Source organism: Podarcis pityusensis, assembly GCF_964106645.2.
Source record: "Podarcis pityusensis genome assembly, chromosome: 2".
Classification (NCBI taxonomy): domain Eukaryota; kingdom Metazoa; phylum Chordata; class Lepidosauria; order Squamata; family Lacertidae; genus Podarcis; species Podarcis pityusensis.
The window spans coordinates 21,904,925-21,917,371 of record NC_138029.1 but is presented as its reverse complement, the minus strand read 5'-3'; the positions used below and the strand labels follow the sequence as shown (position 1 = coordinate 21,917,371).

General features: G+C 45.2%; 1 protein-coding gene and 2 long non-coding RNA genes across 16 annotated transcripts in view; 2 read left to right on the top strand and 1 right to left on the bottom strand.

The window, feature by feature from the left end:
• The window catches only part of KMT2D (lysine methyltransferase 2D), a 112,093-nt gene that overhangs the window by 93,673 nt on the left and 5,973 nt on the right, over positions 1 to 12,447 (bottom strand). For all 14 annotated transcript variants that reach the window (XM_080994299.1, XM_080994292.1, XM_080994300.1 and 11 more), the window contains one exon: positions 856 to 920. In XM_080994299.1, coding sequence (XP_080850425.1) covers positions 856 to 904 — 49 coding nt within the window. In that variant the 5' untranslated portion in view covers positions 905 to 920. The remainder of the gene's footprint in view (positions 1 to 855; positions 921 to 12,447) is intronic.
• Positions 4,793 to 12,447, top strand: part of LOC308471195 — a 180,764-nt gene continuing 173,109 nt past the window's right edge. Inside the window, exons 1-2 of the long non-coding RNA XR_013982776.1 lie at positions 4,793 to 5,232; positions 5,278 to 5,693. This is a non-coding gene — a long non-coding RNA (uncharacterized lncRNA). The remainder of the gene's footprint in view (positions 5,233 to 5,277; positions 5,694 to 12,447) is intronic.
• On the top strand, positions 5,700 to 9,678 carry LOC308471205. Its single transcript, XR_013982789.1, has 2 exons — positions 5,700 to 6,358; positions 9,412 to 9,678. It is a non-coding gene; the product is annotated as an uncharacterized lncRNA (long non-coding RNA).

The window sequence follows — 12,447 nt, the reverse complement described above, 5'->3', positions numbered from 1 at the left end:
CTTGCACTGGTGTGCTTTCAAACTGCTAGGTTGGCAGGAGCCGGGGCAGAGCAATGGGGGCTCACCCTGTTGCAGGGATTTGAACCACTGACCTTCCGATCAGCAAGCCCGAGAGGCTCAGTGATTTAGACCACAACACCACCCAGGGGTCCTTTATCTTTACCTTTTCTCAGTCATTTAAACAATTTATCTATCAAGAAATAAAAAGACAGAAAAGATAAAAATTGGATGAAAACTATAAAACCAGGCTTTGGTGAAAATGCTTGCTGGAATAAAGACTTTAAAAAAGAATTAAGTAATTTTTATTAAAGATTTTCATGGTTTACAAATACACTTCCATTGTCTCTTTTGTTCAGGTTGTGTTTTATACAGATCAATTACATTTGTTGTGAGACATTGGCGTTGTATGCAGTACAGTGGTACCTCTGTTTCCAAATGTAATCCGTTCTGGAAGACCGTTCAAGTTCGAAAACGGAAAACTCAATACAGAAAACTCAAAACGGAAGCCGCGCGGCATGTTTGACTTCCGAAAAGTGTTTGAAAACCGAAGCATTTATTTCCAGGTTTACGGCACTCGAAAACCAAAATATTAGTCAACGGAGACGTTCAAGAACTGAGGTACCACTGTGTAAGGTTAGGGGGAAAGACAGGAAGGAGAGGGGTGTGTGATAAAACACATTCTTTTACTTAGTGTATGTGGGGGGTGTTCTGTCAGCGTCACTTGGGTAGGTTGGAAGGCGGTGTTCTTGAAAGCAGAGGAGAGCTCTGGAGATCTCTCCTCTCTCGTGACCACAGAATCTGAACCTCTTGTGGAGGCAAACTACTCATCAACAGACGCCAAACTGGGGCACCTACCTGGTGTGTCAGAGTCTTTGTCCTCACCAGGTGGCTTCTGATCATCCATCCTGTATCCAAGAGACCTAGGCAAGAAGGAAAACAGTTCAGGAAACTTCCTTCTCCCCAGCCCTGTTTTCTTCTTAGCCTCTCACTAGGGTTTAAACAGTGCCACATAAGCCATGTTGTGGTCAAGCCCCATTATTTATTGTTACTATTCATTTATTAATCGCCTTCCAAACCACCGTCTCAAAGCGATGTCCAGTCGTACCTTGGATCTCAAATGCCGCAAACCCGGAAGTATTCCAGTATGTGAACTTTTTCGGAAGCCCAACGTCCGACGCGGCTTCCGCTTGGGTGCAGGAAGCTCCTGCAGCCAATCGGAAGCCGCGCCTTGATTTTTGAACACTTTCGGAAGTCGAACGAACTTCCAGAATGGATTCCGTTCAAGAACCAAGGTACGACTGTACACATAAAATCATTAAAAACTGTTAAACACGGGGAAACAACACATACATTTAAGATGAGACTGAAAGCCCAACAAATGCAAGAAAGGAAAACTTCACATGTTGATACACACTGCACTCAAGACATAGAATCTGCATTTACATGCCCTTGCTTTGTATAATCTACTCCTCTTCCTTAATCAATAGCTCTTGGAGGCAAGCACTGGGACTCTGGGAGGGATGGAGGCAGGCAGAAGAGGCTGAGCAAGAACCACGAGAAGAGGAGAAGGACAGCGACCTACTAGAAGCCCAGATCAATAGCATCCTAGGAATTGCCGCCTACACACTGCTAAACTTCCCTGTGCATCAAAGAGGGTCATCATTAGGAATAAAATGGGGAAAACAACATTCTCCAGATTACCTGCAGGTATGTAATAAATGCAACTATCCTTCTCCCCCCAATTAAGCTCAGGTAACGTAAAAACAAGTGAGCCTGCTTCTCTCTACCCCGCCCCCAAACTCCCATTTCCAAGAACTCTCTCATTTTCCCAACAAATGGGAATAGGTAAAATGGTGTCTGCCTAACCAAAGAGCATCGGGGTCCGGAGCTGCAGGAAATCCTCAGACTATTCTAAGTTACACTGGGGAAATTGTGGCACAGTGAACTCATTTCCCCCCGTAATTGGGGCAGTGGGGCTTGCTCTAAAACACAAAAGGCAATGGGTACAAATACTGGATCACATATATCAAAGGATATTCCATTCCTTTGGAACCTCTAACAGTATTGTTAGAGCACCTCTTCCCCCCCCCCACCGCCCAATTTGAATATATTTGATTAATTTAACAGCAGCTATATTTCAAATACACTGGAAAAATAAAACACCTCCACCCCAATATCACAGGATGGTGCTATAAGATTTGGGACACCCTAACGATGGTTAACATCTCCAGTTAACTGAAAATGATGTCAGGCTCTAAATACTTTGACAATTTGGTTCCCCATTTCTTAACACACTTCGACTCCTTGAAGCCTCTGCAAAAAAGGCGTTTAAAATTAAACTGTAATAAGCATTATCCTAGCAAAAACACCCAGCTCTATGGCGCACAGGGTATTTTATCTCTTTACTGTCAAATGTTAATAGGAATTTAACAACTTTGTAATTCCAGTGTTTAGCTTTCTTCCAGCCCAAGCAGAAAAGAAAATAAATTTTAAGGTCTAGTGATGAGAGGCCTGGCCTTGTTGACATGGAAATGCTTCCCTCCCCCACTCATTAATTCAAAAGCTATGACCATAAAACCAGATCTCACAAGCCCCTTGTACAAAGGTACAATTGCTCCACGTTGCACAACCAACACAGAAGATACAGAAACCTTGAGCGATGTGAATGCATGTCTAGATCACCACCTGTGCAAGTGGGTTTTGAAGGCTATGGGGTTTTAAGGGAGCAGAGATTTTGCATCTCTTTTCAATGCTGTGGCCGTCACTCCAAAATTTCATTACAGCGGCATTGAATAAATCCAAAACAAAGCCAAGATTCAATTTCCCAAACCAGAAAGTCGCCCCTTTCACAGCAACTGTACTAAAAGTAACTGCAAAACCACCCACCCCCGTTTTTAAAAACAAACCAACAAACCAGAGTTCTCGCCCCACGGAAACACAGGAAGCAAAAGCGAAGAGCAGTCAGTGCAAATGCTGGCAATATTAAAGGTCACACGGAGCACTTTAAAGGGGGGTGGGGAATCTGATAGCACATCAATACAGTGACACAGAAACGCTCCATTAATTCAGGTTTTTCAGTACCTAGTCTCTTCCGATGAACAGCGACAGACAGAACCTCTGGATTTACCAAATCCAAACTCTGTAAGCAACAAGAATCTTATCCAATCAAAATATATTTGCAGGGGCGTGTGAGAAGGGGGGCACTGGTGGGCACACTTGCATCTCTTTGGTTGCCAACGGCCTTCAGATATCATTCTGCAATTCCATATAGAAATGGCCTTCTAAATTATTGCAACCATGTGACATTTGAGGCCTCCCGTGAGGAAGATCCCACCGGATTCCTTGGCAAAACCCTTAACGGGTTTCACCGCTGTCCTTGACGGGCCCAGCCCAAAGTTATTTTGGGGCAACCAAGAAAACCCAGCGTTTCTTACAGTGTAAAGGATTCTCCAAAGCGTCACATACACTCCCCCAATATGTAGTAAAAATAGCCCCACTGAATTCATGCAGAATCCAAATTTGTTACTCCCCTCAAAATTAAGTACCACACACACCCCAGATCACACGGAGCCTTACTGAATACAGTGGTACCTCGGGTTACATACGCTTCAGGTTACAGACGCTTCAGGTTACAGACTCCGCTAACCCAGAAATATTACCTCGGGTTAAGAACTTTGCTTCAGGATGAGAACAGAAATCGTGCTCCGGTGGCGTGGCGGCAGCAGGAGGCCCCATTAGCTAAAGTGGTGCTTCAGGTTAAGAACGGACCTCCAGAACGAATTAAGTACTTAACCCGAGGTACCACTGTACTTTACTCACTCCATAAGTGGAATAAGTCATCACAGAATTATCTGGGACAGGACTCCCCTGGACTTCTGGTGGTTCCCTCATGGCAAGAAGCGAGGTTGCAGGGAACCAGGCCTAGGGCCTTCTCAGTAGTGGCACCCAACCCATGCAACCCCATCAGATGTCAAGGAAATAAACATACGTCTTTTAAGAGACATGTGAAGGCAGCCCTGTATAGGGAAGTTTTTAATGTTTGATGTTTTGCTGTGTTCTTAATATTCTGTTGGGAGCCGCCCAGGGTGGCTGGGGGAACCCAGTCAGATGGGTGGCATAGAAATATCATCGTCATTGTCATCATCATCATGTAAAGCAGGAAGAGGTCCACTGGCATTTACACAGACTGACCTCACTCAAAACATTCAGAGGGACAGAAAGCAGCTGTGGCAACAGCAAACATCTAGTAAGATGTCTGAGAAAAGGCCTCTCTATAATCTGCCAGGTTCAAATAGAAAGTAGGGACGCTTGAAAGTAGCCACAAGACAACAAGCTCCCAGGACAGCCAGGGGCTGCACCCAGAACCACCCACCAAAAAAGGAGGCCACGCAACAAATCCAAAAGTGGCATTTTGGGCCAGAAGTTAAGCAAAGGTGATTAGAGGAAGGGGCAGGCCTCAGGTTCAGGACTATGGGTGCTCCTCCTCAACTAAGCCTCTTGTTCATCTGCTTTGGGGGTGGCCTATCACCGAGTTAAGACAAGACACCCAAAGGCAGGGGATGACTGGGAATATAGGAGTTCCTGCTTAAAGTCATTCTGGAGGGAAGAGGGTGACTTTATCCAAATCTTTACTTTTCAGTCCAGGAACGAGGGAGACTCCAAAACCTTCATTTGCTTCCAGCTAGGCCACCCCACTTCCTGCGGAGAAGAGGAGGCCAGACTGTGTCTCCTCTTTCTCCTGACCAAATTGCACCACTTCCAACTTTCTGCCCCAACTGACAGCGCTCCTCACTTTCTGGCCTCCCCTTCGGAAGATGTCTGCTCCCTGGTGGCTGGAACCTGTTGCCATAGCGTCTGCGGAACCTCTGTCTCCTGCAAATGGAAGTCCCCTTCCCTGGAGAGAAGTCTTTTAACCCTTTAACAAGGCATCCATCTTTTCCCCCACCCCACCTCAAGCTCAAGAGCTGCCCTCCATCAATCTAGAATATGTTGCCTTCCCTGTCAAGGTGGGTTTCTCAGTCTCACCTTGGGAATTCGTACAAGATAGTCTCACTTGCATTGTGAGACTTCTGAGCCCTAGCAAACGAGCAAGCGGGTGTGCAGGTGCTTGCATTTTCCTAGACTTCCCCAATTTGGACCCAACCCCAGAGATGTTGCACTAAAACTCCTCATCGCTGGGGCTGGAGAAAGTTGGAATCTGTGGCATCGTGCAGCTGGGCTCACATCAGTGGCGTGTCGGGAGGCAAACTCACCTGCCCCTCCTGGTATGCTCAGCAGGCAGAAGGACAGGTGCCCAGAACTGCCCCACGCACCAGTCAACCTCTGAGACCCAAAGAGGGAACCAGGTTAGGGAATGCAACATTCTTTTATAACCAAAGGATATCCCCCTTGTGTACAGGAGCCAAGCCATTGGACTTCAGCTGGTGGTTATGACCCACAATCTGAGGAACACTCCACACAAAAGTGGGCCACGCCAATAACGCCTTTTGCTTTTTCAAATTCAAGAGAAAATGGGGGGGGGGGGAGAACGAGACCTAAAGATAGACACATGGGGCAAAACACTGGCACATGGTTAAACATACAGTGGTACCTCAGGTTACATATGCTTCAGGTTACAGACTCCGCTAACCCAGAAATAGTACCTTGGGTTAAGAACTTTGCTTCAGGATGAGAACAGAAATCGTGCTCCGGCGGTGCAGCGGCAGCAGGAGGCCCTATTAGCTAAAGTGGTGCTTCAGGTTAAGAACGGACCTCCAGAACGAATTAAGTATGTAACCCGAGGTACCACTGTATTGTGAATATTGGCGCCTGGGGTTAATGGTGGATCCCAGGTCGGAAAGGAATGAAGATCACTGCCTTTATTGACTCATTCACATTCTCTTTGGTGTTTAACGGTATAACAGAAAAGGGAGATCCTAAATTTCAGCAAACCAGGCTTGTCATGTGTCCTCTTTTCCCAGGACACATCCTCTTTTTCAGGGGTAAAATTTCTGTCTGGGTGGGTTTTTTTAATTTGATAAAATGCTTCTGGCTATACTTCCTGGATGAGACATAGACATAACTGGTGGTTGAAGACTTGCTTTCCTCTTCTCTTGCCCCCCACCCTCAGCAATATATCACAGCTTCTACAGCCTACATATAGTAGGGGGATTTAAAATGAGAGTCATCGCAACATCCTCTTTTTTTCGCTCTTCAAAATATGGCATCCCTGCTGCTAGGACATCTCATTGCTTTGCCTGAAGAACGAAAGACTATTGCTCACTTCTGCCCAGAAACTCCTCCGCTAGCAATGTCCGTCCTTCCATCGGATGGCAGAAAACCGGATTCTCTTTGGGATCACAACCCGTTCAAGGACACGGTAAGTTGGAGCAGAGGAAGTTAACGGGAACCAGGACCGGGTTCTGTTCCGGAATCAAAGGTTCCATAAAACATCAAAAAGTCTTCTTGAATTCAAGTTTTCTTCCCTCTCTCAAGGCTGAGCTACGCACAGCACAATCCCATACAGGTTGATTTGGAAGCAACTCCCACTGTGTCCAGGGAGCTTCCTCCCAGGTAATGTGTGAGGACTTCAGCCTCAACGTAATACGTATACCTTTGATTCCTTTACGGTAGTACCTTGGATCTCAAACGCCTGGACTCCCAAACAAATCGGCTCCTGAACGATCAAAACACAGAAGTGAAGTTTCCGGTTTTCGAATGGTTTTCAGAAACTGAAAATCCGGTGCAACTTCCGCAGTTTCCGATTGGCTGCGGGATGCTCCTGCAGCCAATCGGTAGCCACACCTTGGTTTTAGAATGGTTCCAGCAGTCGAGCGGACTCCCGGAATGCATTATGTTCAAGAACCAAGGTACGGCTGTATTTAAAAATCAGTGCAGTGTCTCTCTATAGCTCAGAAAGGGAGGACTTGTGTGGTTTTCTAGATGCTGCAGTCCATCTCCCATCAGCCAAGTATGGCTGAGATGATGGGATTTGTAGTCCAACAATACCTGGAATGCAACAGACTCCTCATCCTTGCTATATCTATATATCCTTACTATATTCTTTGGGGCAGAATATAAGATACCGAATTCAGCCTATAAAATTCAAAGCTCTACCTACCTGAATCACCATCTTGTCTACTAACATCTCCAAGAACAGCAGAGCACATCCAAAACACTTAGAGAGAGCTTACACCACAAGGGTGCAGGGAGCGATCACCCGACAACAGTAGTGGGGGGCTGTTATCGGGTTGTTGTTTTTATTTTGATTATATATATTGTGGTTTTTATGTTGATCTTTTCTGTGAACCGCCCTGAAACCTCTGGGTATAGGGTGGTATATTAATAATAATAAATAAATAATAATAATAATAATAATAATAATAATAGACTGCCCTACACCATACATTCATTGCCTGAATCAAAGCATCTCTTAAAACCACCAGAAAACAATGAGCACATTAGCACTACACATTTAAAGTGCTATGATACCACTTTAAATGTTCATAATATAATTTCAGGTCTGGCAGGGCGAAGCCTCCTCTATCTTTCGCATCAGTCAATAACTTGAATTTTATTCTCGGCTTCTTACCCTGCCAGATATACCTTGAAATTACTCTTTGCCACTCTTTAAATATTGCCGCCCCTTTGATTATCGGAATTGTCTGAAACAAAAACAACATCTTCGGTAACACACTCATCTTTATCATTGCAGTTCTTCCCCAAAGAATTCTAGGAGCTGTAGTTTGTTAAAGGTTGTTGTTGTTAGGAGGTCAGAGTTGTTAGGAGACCCCCTATTCTCCTCCTAGAGCTACAATTCCCAGGCTGGTTTAACCATCAATCCCCTTCTCCCAAGGAACTATGGGAACTCTTTTTGATGGGAAACGGGGGTCTGCCAACAACTCTCAGCACCCTTAACAAACTACAGCTCCCAGAATTCTTTGGGGGAAGCAGCGACTGTTTATAAGGTGATACCACAGCACTTTAAATAGATGGTGTGAATGTGGCCTGTGCGCACAGTCTGACTTCCAAAGGCCATTGTTGGCGCAGAATTTAGCAACGAAATTTCTAGCAGGGTGTTTTGCTAACAAACAGAGGAGGGATCATGACTCAATGATAGAGGACTTGCATTGCCCAGAGTCAATCCTTGGGCATCCCTTGCTGAAAAGATAAAGAGAGCATTCACTGCGAAGGACCACGTGCCTGAGATCTTGAAGTGCTGCTGTCAGTCAGAGTATGCACTGCTGGGTTAGATGGGGAAATGGTCAGATCGGGTGTAAGGCAACCTTGGGGAGGGGGATTATATAGGATGATGCTTTTCAAAATTACTTAAGCCTTGTTCCCAAAATCCAGGTTTAGATCTTCCATTAAAGAAGGCAGACAGCGACATTTTCCAAAGGGGGAAGCTTAACTCTTACCCATGTGGGAATGACACGGAGGAAAACTTCCCCAAAGCCCAGGGAAGAGAAGAAGGATGCACAAAGCCTGCCCCTCCTGAGAACCCAGCCCCAAAGATGCAGCCTTCCCCTTGCCAAGTTTAGTGGAAGGGGAAAAAAGAGAAAAAATGCCTGTTTTGCCCCCCCCCCCCCGCCTGGACCTGCCTCACTTCTTAGACTGTAAACTGCAATTCAGCAGCTGTCTTTTGCACAAAACCTCCAGGTCTGTTTGACCCATAGCCTAAAATAGTTTCTAGGAAGGCCACCACACAGTTAAAGAAGTCTTTAGCTGATTGAAATAGATGCTTCTTAATAAAACACACCTTCGTATCCTTGAATAAATATAAACTCGTCCTGGGGGAAAAAAATAATTTTTCCATCATTTTATGGATGACGCAAACATGTTGACGTACCACATCACAAACCATTTTTGAAAGAGGAAGCGTTCCCTCCTTACATTTTGGTGAAGTCCTTGCATTAAAAATAATTAAACCATTTCTAATAATCTGATGGATGATTAATTAGGGGTAACTTTTTGACCGATCCGAAACTCTTAAATAAATTAATCTAGCTGACCAACAGCTTCAACGCTGCTAGTAACAAGTAAACTTATCTTGGCTGCGAGTCCTGGAAGACCTGCTCCCCGCCTTGCAGGCCTTTCCCCACCTGGCCTGGGAAGCCGGGGCCCGGACTGACTCCAGCTACAAAATCTGAGGTTGCGGAACAGACTCTTAGGCTGGGGTGTTGTTGCTGCTGTAATTGATACTAATCTTTGTATCTTTATTTTAGATCTTATTATGATTTATGTGGAAATTGTTTAATTTGGCTATGTACTTTTCATGTTTTATTTATTGATTTTTAATAATTTTGTTACATTTGTAATTAGGTGATTTTTATTCTCATGCCGCAAGCCACCTTGAGCAATGGTTTGAACATACATTTAAACATTTGAGCATACAAATAAAACTATCTATATATGCCTTGGTTCTTTCTGCAGTGCCAACCTTTGCCAACACAGTAGCAAATGCACTCAGGCTGCAACTGTAAACTGGAAGCAAGGCCCATTGAATGCAATGAGAAATACCTGCAAGCAGAAGCACACAGGATTGCATTATCAAGGCGCTGATCAAAGAGTTTCAGCAATCTTCTGTGACAACATAACTACGTATGTTGTGGACCGACTACACGAAAACCATTTATGCAACATGTGAAGCGGCCTTTATAGATCACAACTTGCTTTAAGGATTAAAACAGGGTTTGTTCAAGCACGCAGTTTGCCAATTTGCAATGTTTAACACCTTATCTGTTTCATACCGTAGATGTTGGGTTGACCTTAACACACGACCAGTGTTAGAAACTCAGATATATAAGCTAGGTGCCAAATGGCTCCTTAAACAAGGGTTACAGTCGCTAAAACGGGATGCCTTACCTAGTTGCCATTTTGGGGCCAGATGGTTCAAAAGTCATATTTTTCAATAGAACTTTTTGGTTCCTGAAATTCATTCCGATTGTGCAGATACAATATAATGAATAGAATTCTACAGAATGTACTGCTAGTGTGTGAAAACAGTCAAGATCCAAGGATCCCCAGACATGCACCTCCAGATGGTAGAGGCGTTCGATGGCATCCTGGCACCTGGGCATCTTCTTGGTCACATGTGGCCGATAGTAAAGGTAAAGGGACCCCTGACCATTAGGTCCGGTCGTGACCGACTCTGGGGTTGCGGTGCTCATCTCACTTTATTGGCCAAGGGAGCCAGCGTACAGCTTCCGGGTCATGTGGCCAGCATGACTAAGCCGCTTCTGGCGAACCAGAGCAGCGCACGGAAACGCCGTTTACCTTCCCGCTGGAGCGGTACCTATTTATCTACTTGCACTTTGACGTGCTTTCGAACTGCTAGGTTGGCAGGAGCAGGGACCGAGCAATGGGAGCTCACCCCGTCGCGGGGATTCAAACCGCCGACCTTCTGATCGGCAAGTCCTAGGCTCTGTGGTTTAACCCACAGTGCCACCGATAGCCAGGTGCAAAAGACGCCTGGCAAATTTTGAACGCTGCATGTGACTGAAAATGTATCTTTTAATGGACTTATGTATGTCCCTTTCAGTGGCACAGAGTATTAAGTATTTTCATATAGCCTCACAATAGGACAGGAGTTTTTATTGACTTTGAAGAAAAATGGGGATATTGGGTATGGCACAGTGATGGTTCTCAGAGCCACCATGTCAAAGGGCATCTAGGATTCATATCTATGACTGGAGGATAATAAAAATTACAGTGCAAAAAAGCAAGTCACGTCTTTCAGGCCTACAAGGAAAAGAAGAAACCTCTGCCTCAGCCACATACGCCTTTGTGTCAGGAATGGCAAACAGTAAGATTGATGACATGCAATAGCTACAGAATGACATGCAATAGATCGCCAACGATTTCCAACTCCCAGTTTTTTAACTATTGCAAAAAAAAAATATGACCACACACACACCTATATTAGACCAATGAAATTAAGAAAGCTTGGGATAAGCAAAAATGGAACTTTGCGTGGAAGGACTGTTGAGCTCTGTTCAGTTCTGGTACAGTGGTACCTCGGGTTAAGTATTTAATTCGTTCCGGAGGTACGTTCTTAACCTGAAACTGTTCTTAACCTGAAGCATCACTTTAGCTAATGGGGCCTCCTCCTGCTGCCACGCCGCCGGAGCACAATTTCTGTTCTCATCCTGAAGCAAAGTTCTTAACCCGAGGTACTATTTCTGGGTTAGCGGAGTCTGTAACCTGAAGCGTCTGTAACCTGAAGCATATGTAATCCGAGGTACCACTGTACTCAGAAATCTCTATGCTGAGAGTCCCCTGCACTGCAAGTCTATACACAAACTACAGCCCACAAGACTCAACCATGCACTTGCTTTACATTACACCAGGGGTTTTCAACCAGTGTGCTGTAACCCTGGGGTGCCTTGAATGATGGTCAGGGGTGTCACAGGCAACACTGGCCTCTGTCCCTCTTTCCTTCTCTCCCTCCTCTGATGCCCTCTTGTATCTCTGCCTCCCAAAGGCCTACACAGCTGTTTTTTGCAGCAGCAGCCCTGGCTACAAGCACCGCAGGCGAATGGTTCCTCTGGGGCTGGCCAGGAGAGAGGAGAGGAGGCTGAGGGAACACTCCACATGGGAGGGTGTTCAAAAATGGGTGAGGGGCTGCTGGCTCCGCAAGCAAGGGGTGACTGGGGCTCCTGAGCCCCACAGGGGTACCACAGAAAGAATGTAGTTGGTCAAGGGACTCAAAAAGGTTCAAAAACCTCCTGCATTATACTCCTGCTGCTTCTCAAAAGACTCCCCTACAAAAACTGGTCTGGAAATCCAGCCGGGTGGTTTAAAGAAGACCAAAGACTGTGCAACTCCTGATCCTTGATGTTCAGATTAGGGCATCAAATCTAGAGTTAGATCACGAGCAAACATTGTTGTTTTTTAAAGTGCTCACACACAATGCCAACTCCCACACAAAACTTGCCCAAGATTTGTCTCCAAAGGCTTTTCTCTGGACAGCTAACCTCTTGAGGTGAGTGGTAATCAGAGAAATGGCCTCTACAGTGGTGGCACCCCACTTAAGGAACTCTCTTTTGTCCGAGCATCACTTGAGGTGCCAAGCCTTATGCTTTTGCCTCCACGCAAATACATTTTTAAAAATTTAAATTGCTTTATCGGCCACTTGCGACCAAGCAAAGATGCCTGGGCACCAGGAAGGTCTCCCTCACCCGGAGGTGCGTGCCTGGGGGAGTCCTTGGATCTTGACCGTTTTCACACACTAGCAGCACACCCTGTAGAATTCTGTCCATTATATTTCATCTGCACAATCAGAAAATTTCAGGAACCAAAAAGTCATTATTAAAAAATACGACGTTCGAGCCATTGGGGTCAAAAAATGGCAACTCAGTATTCCATTCTGGCAACTGTAACCCTTGTTTAAGAAGCCAATTGGAGCCTGGCTTATTTATTTATTTGTGGCATTTTACAAATAAAGTTAGACATCAACACGTCTACGCT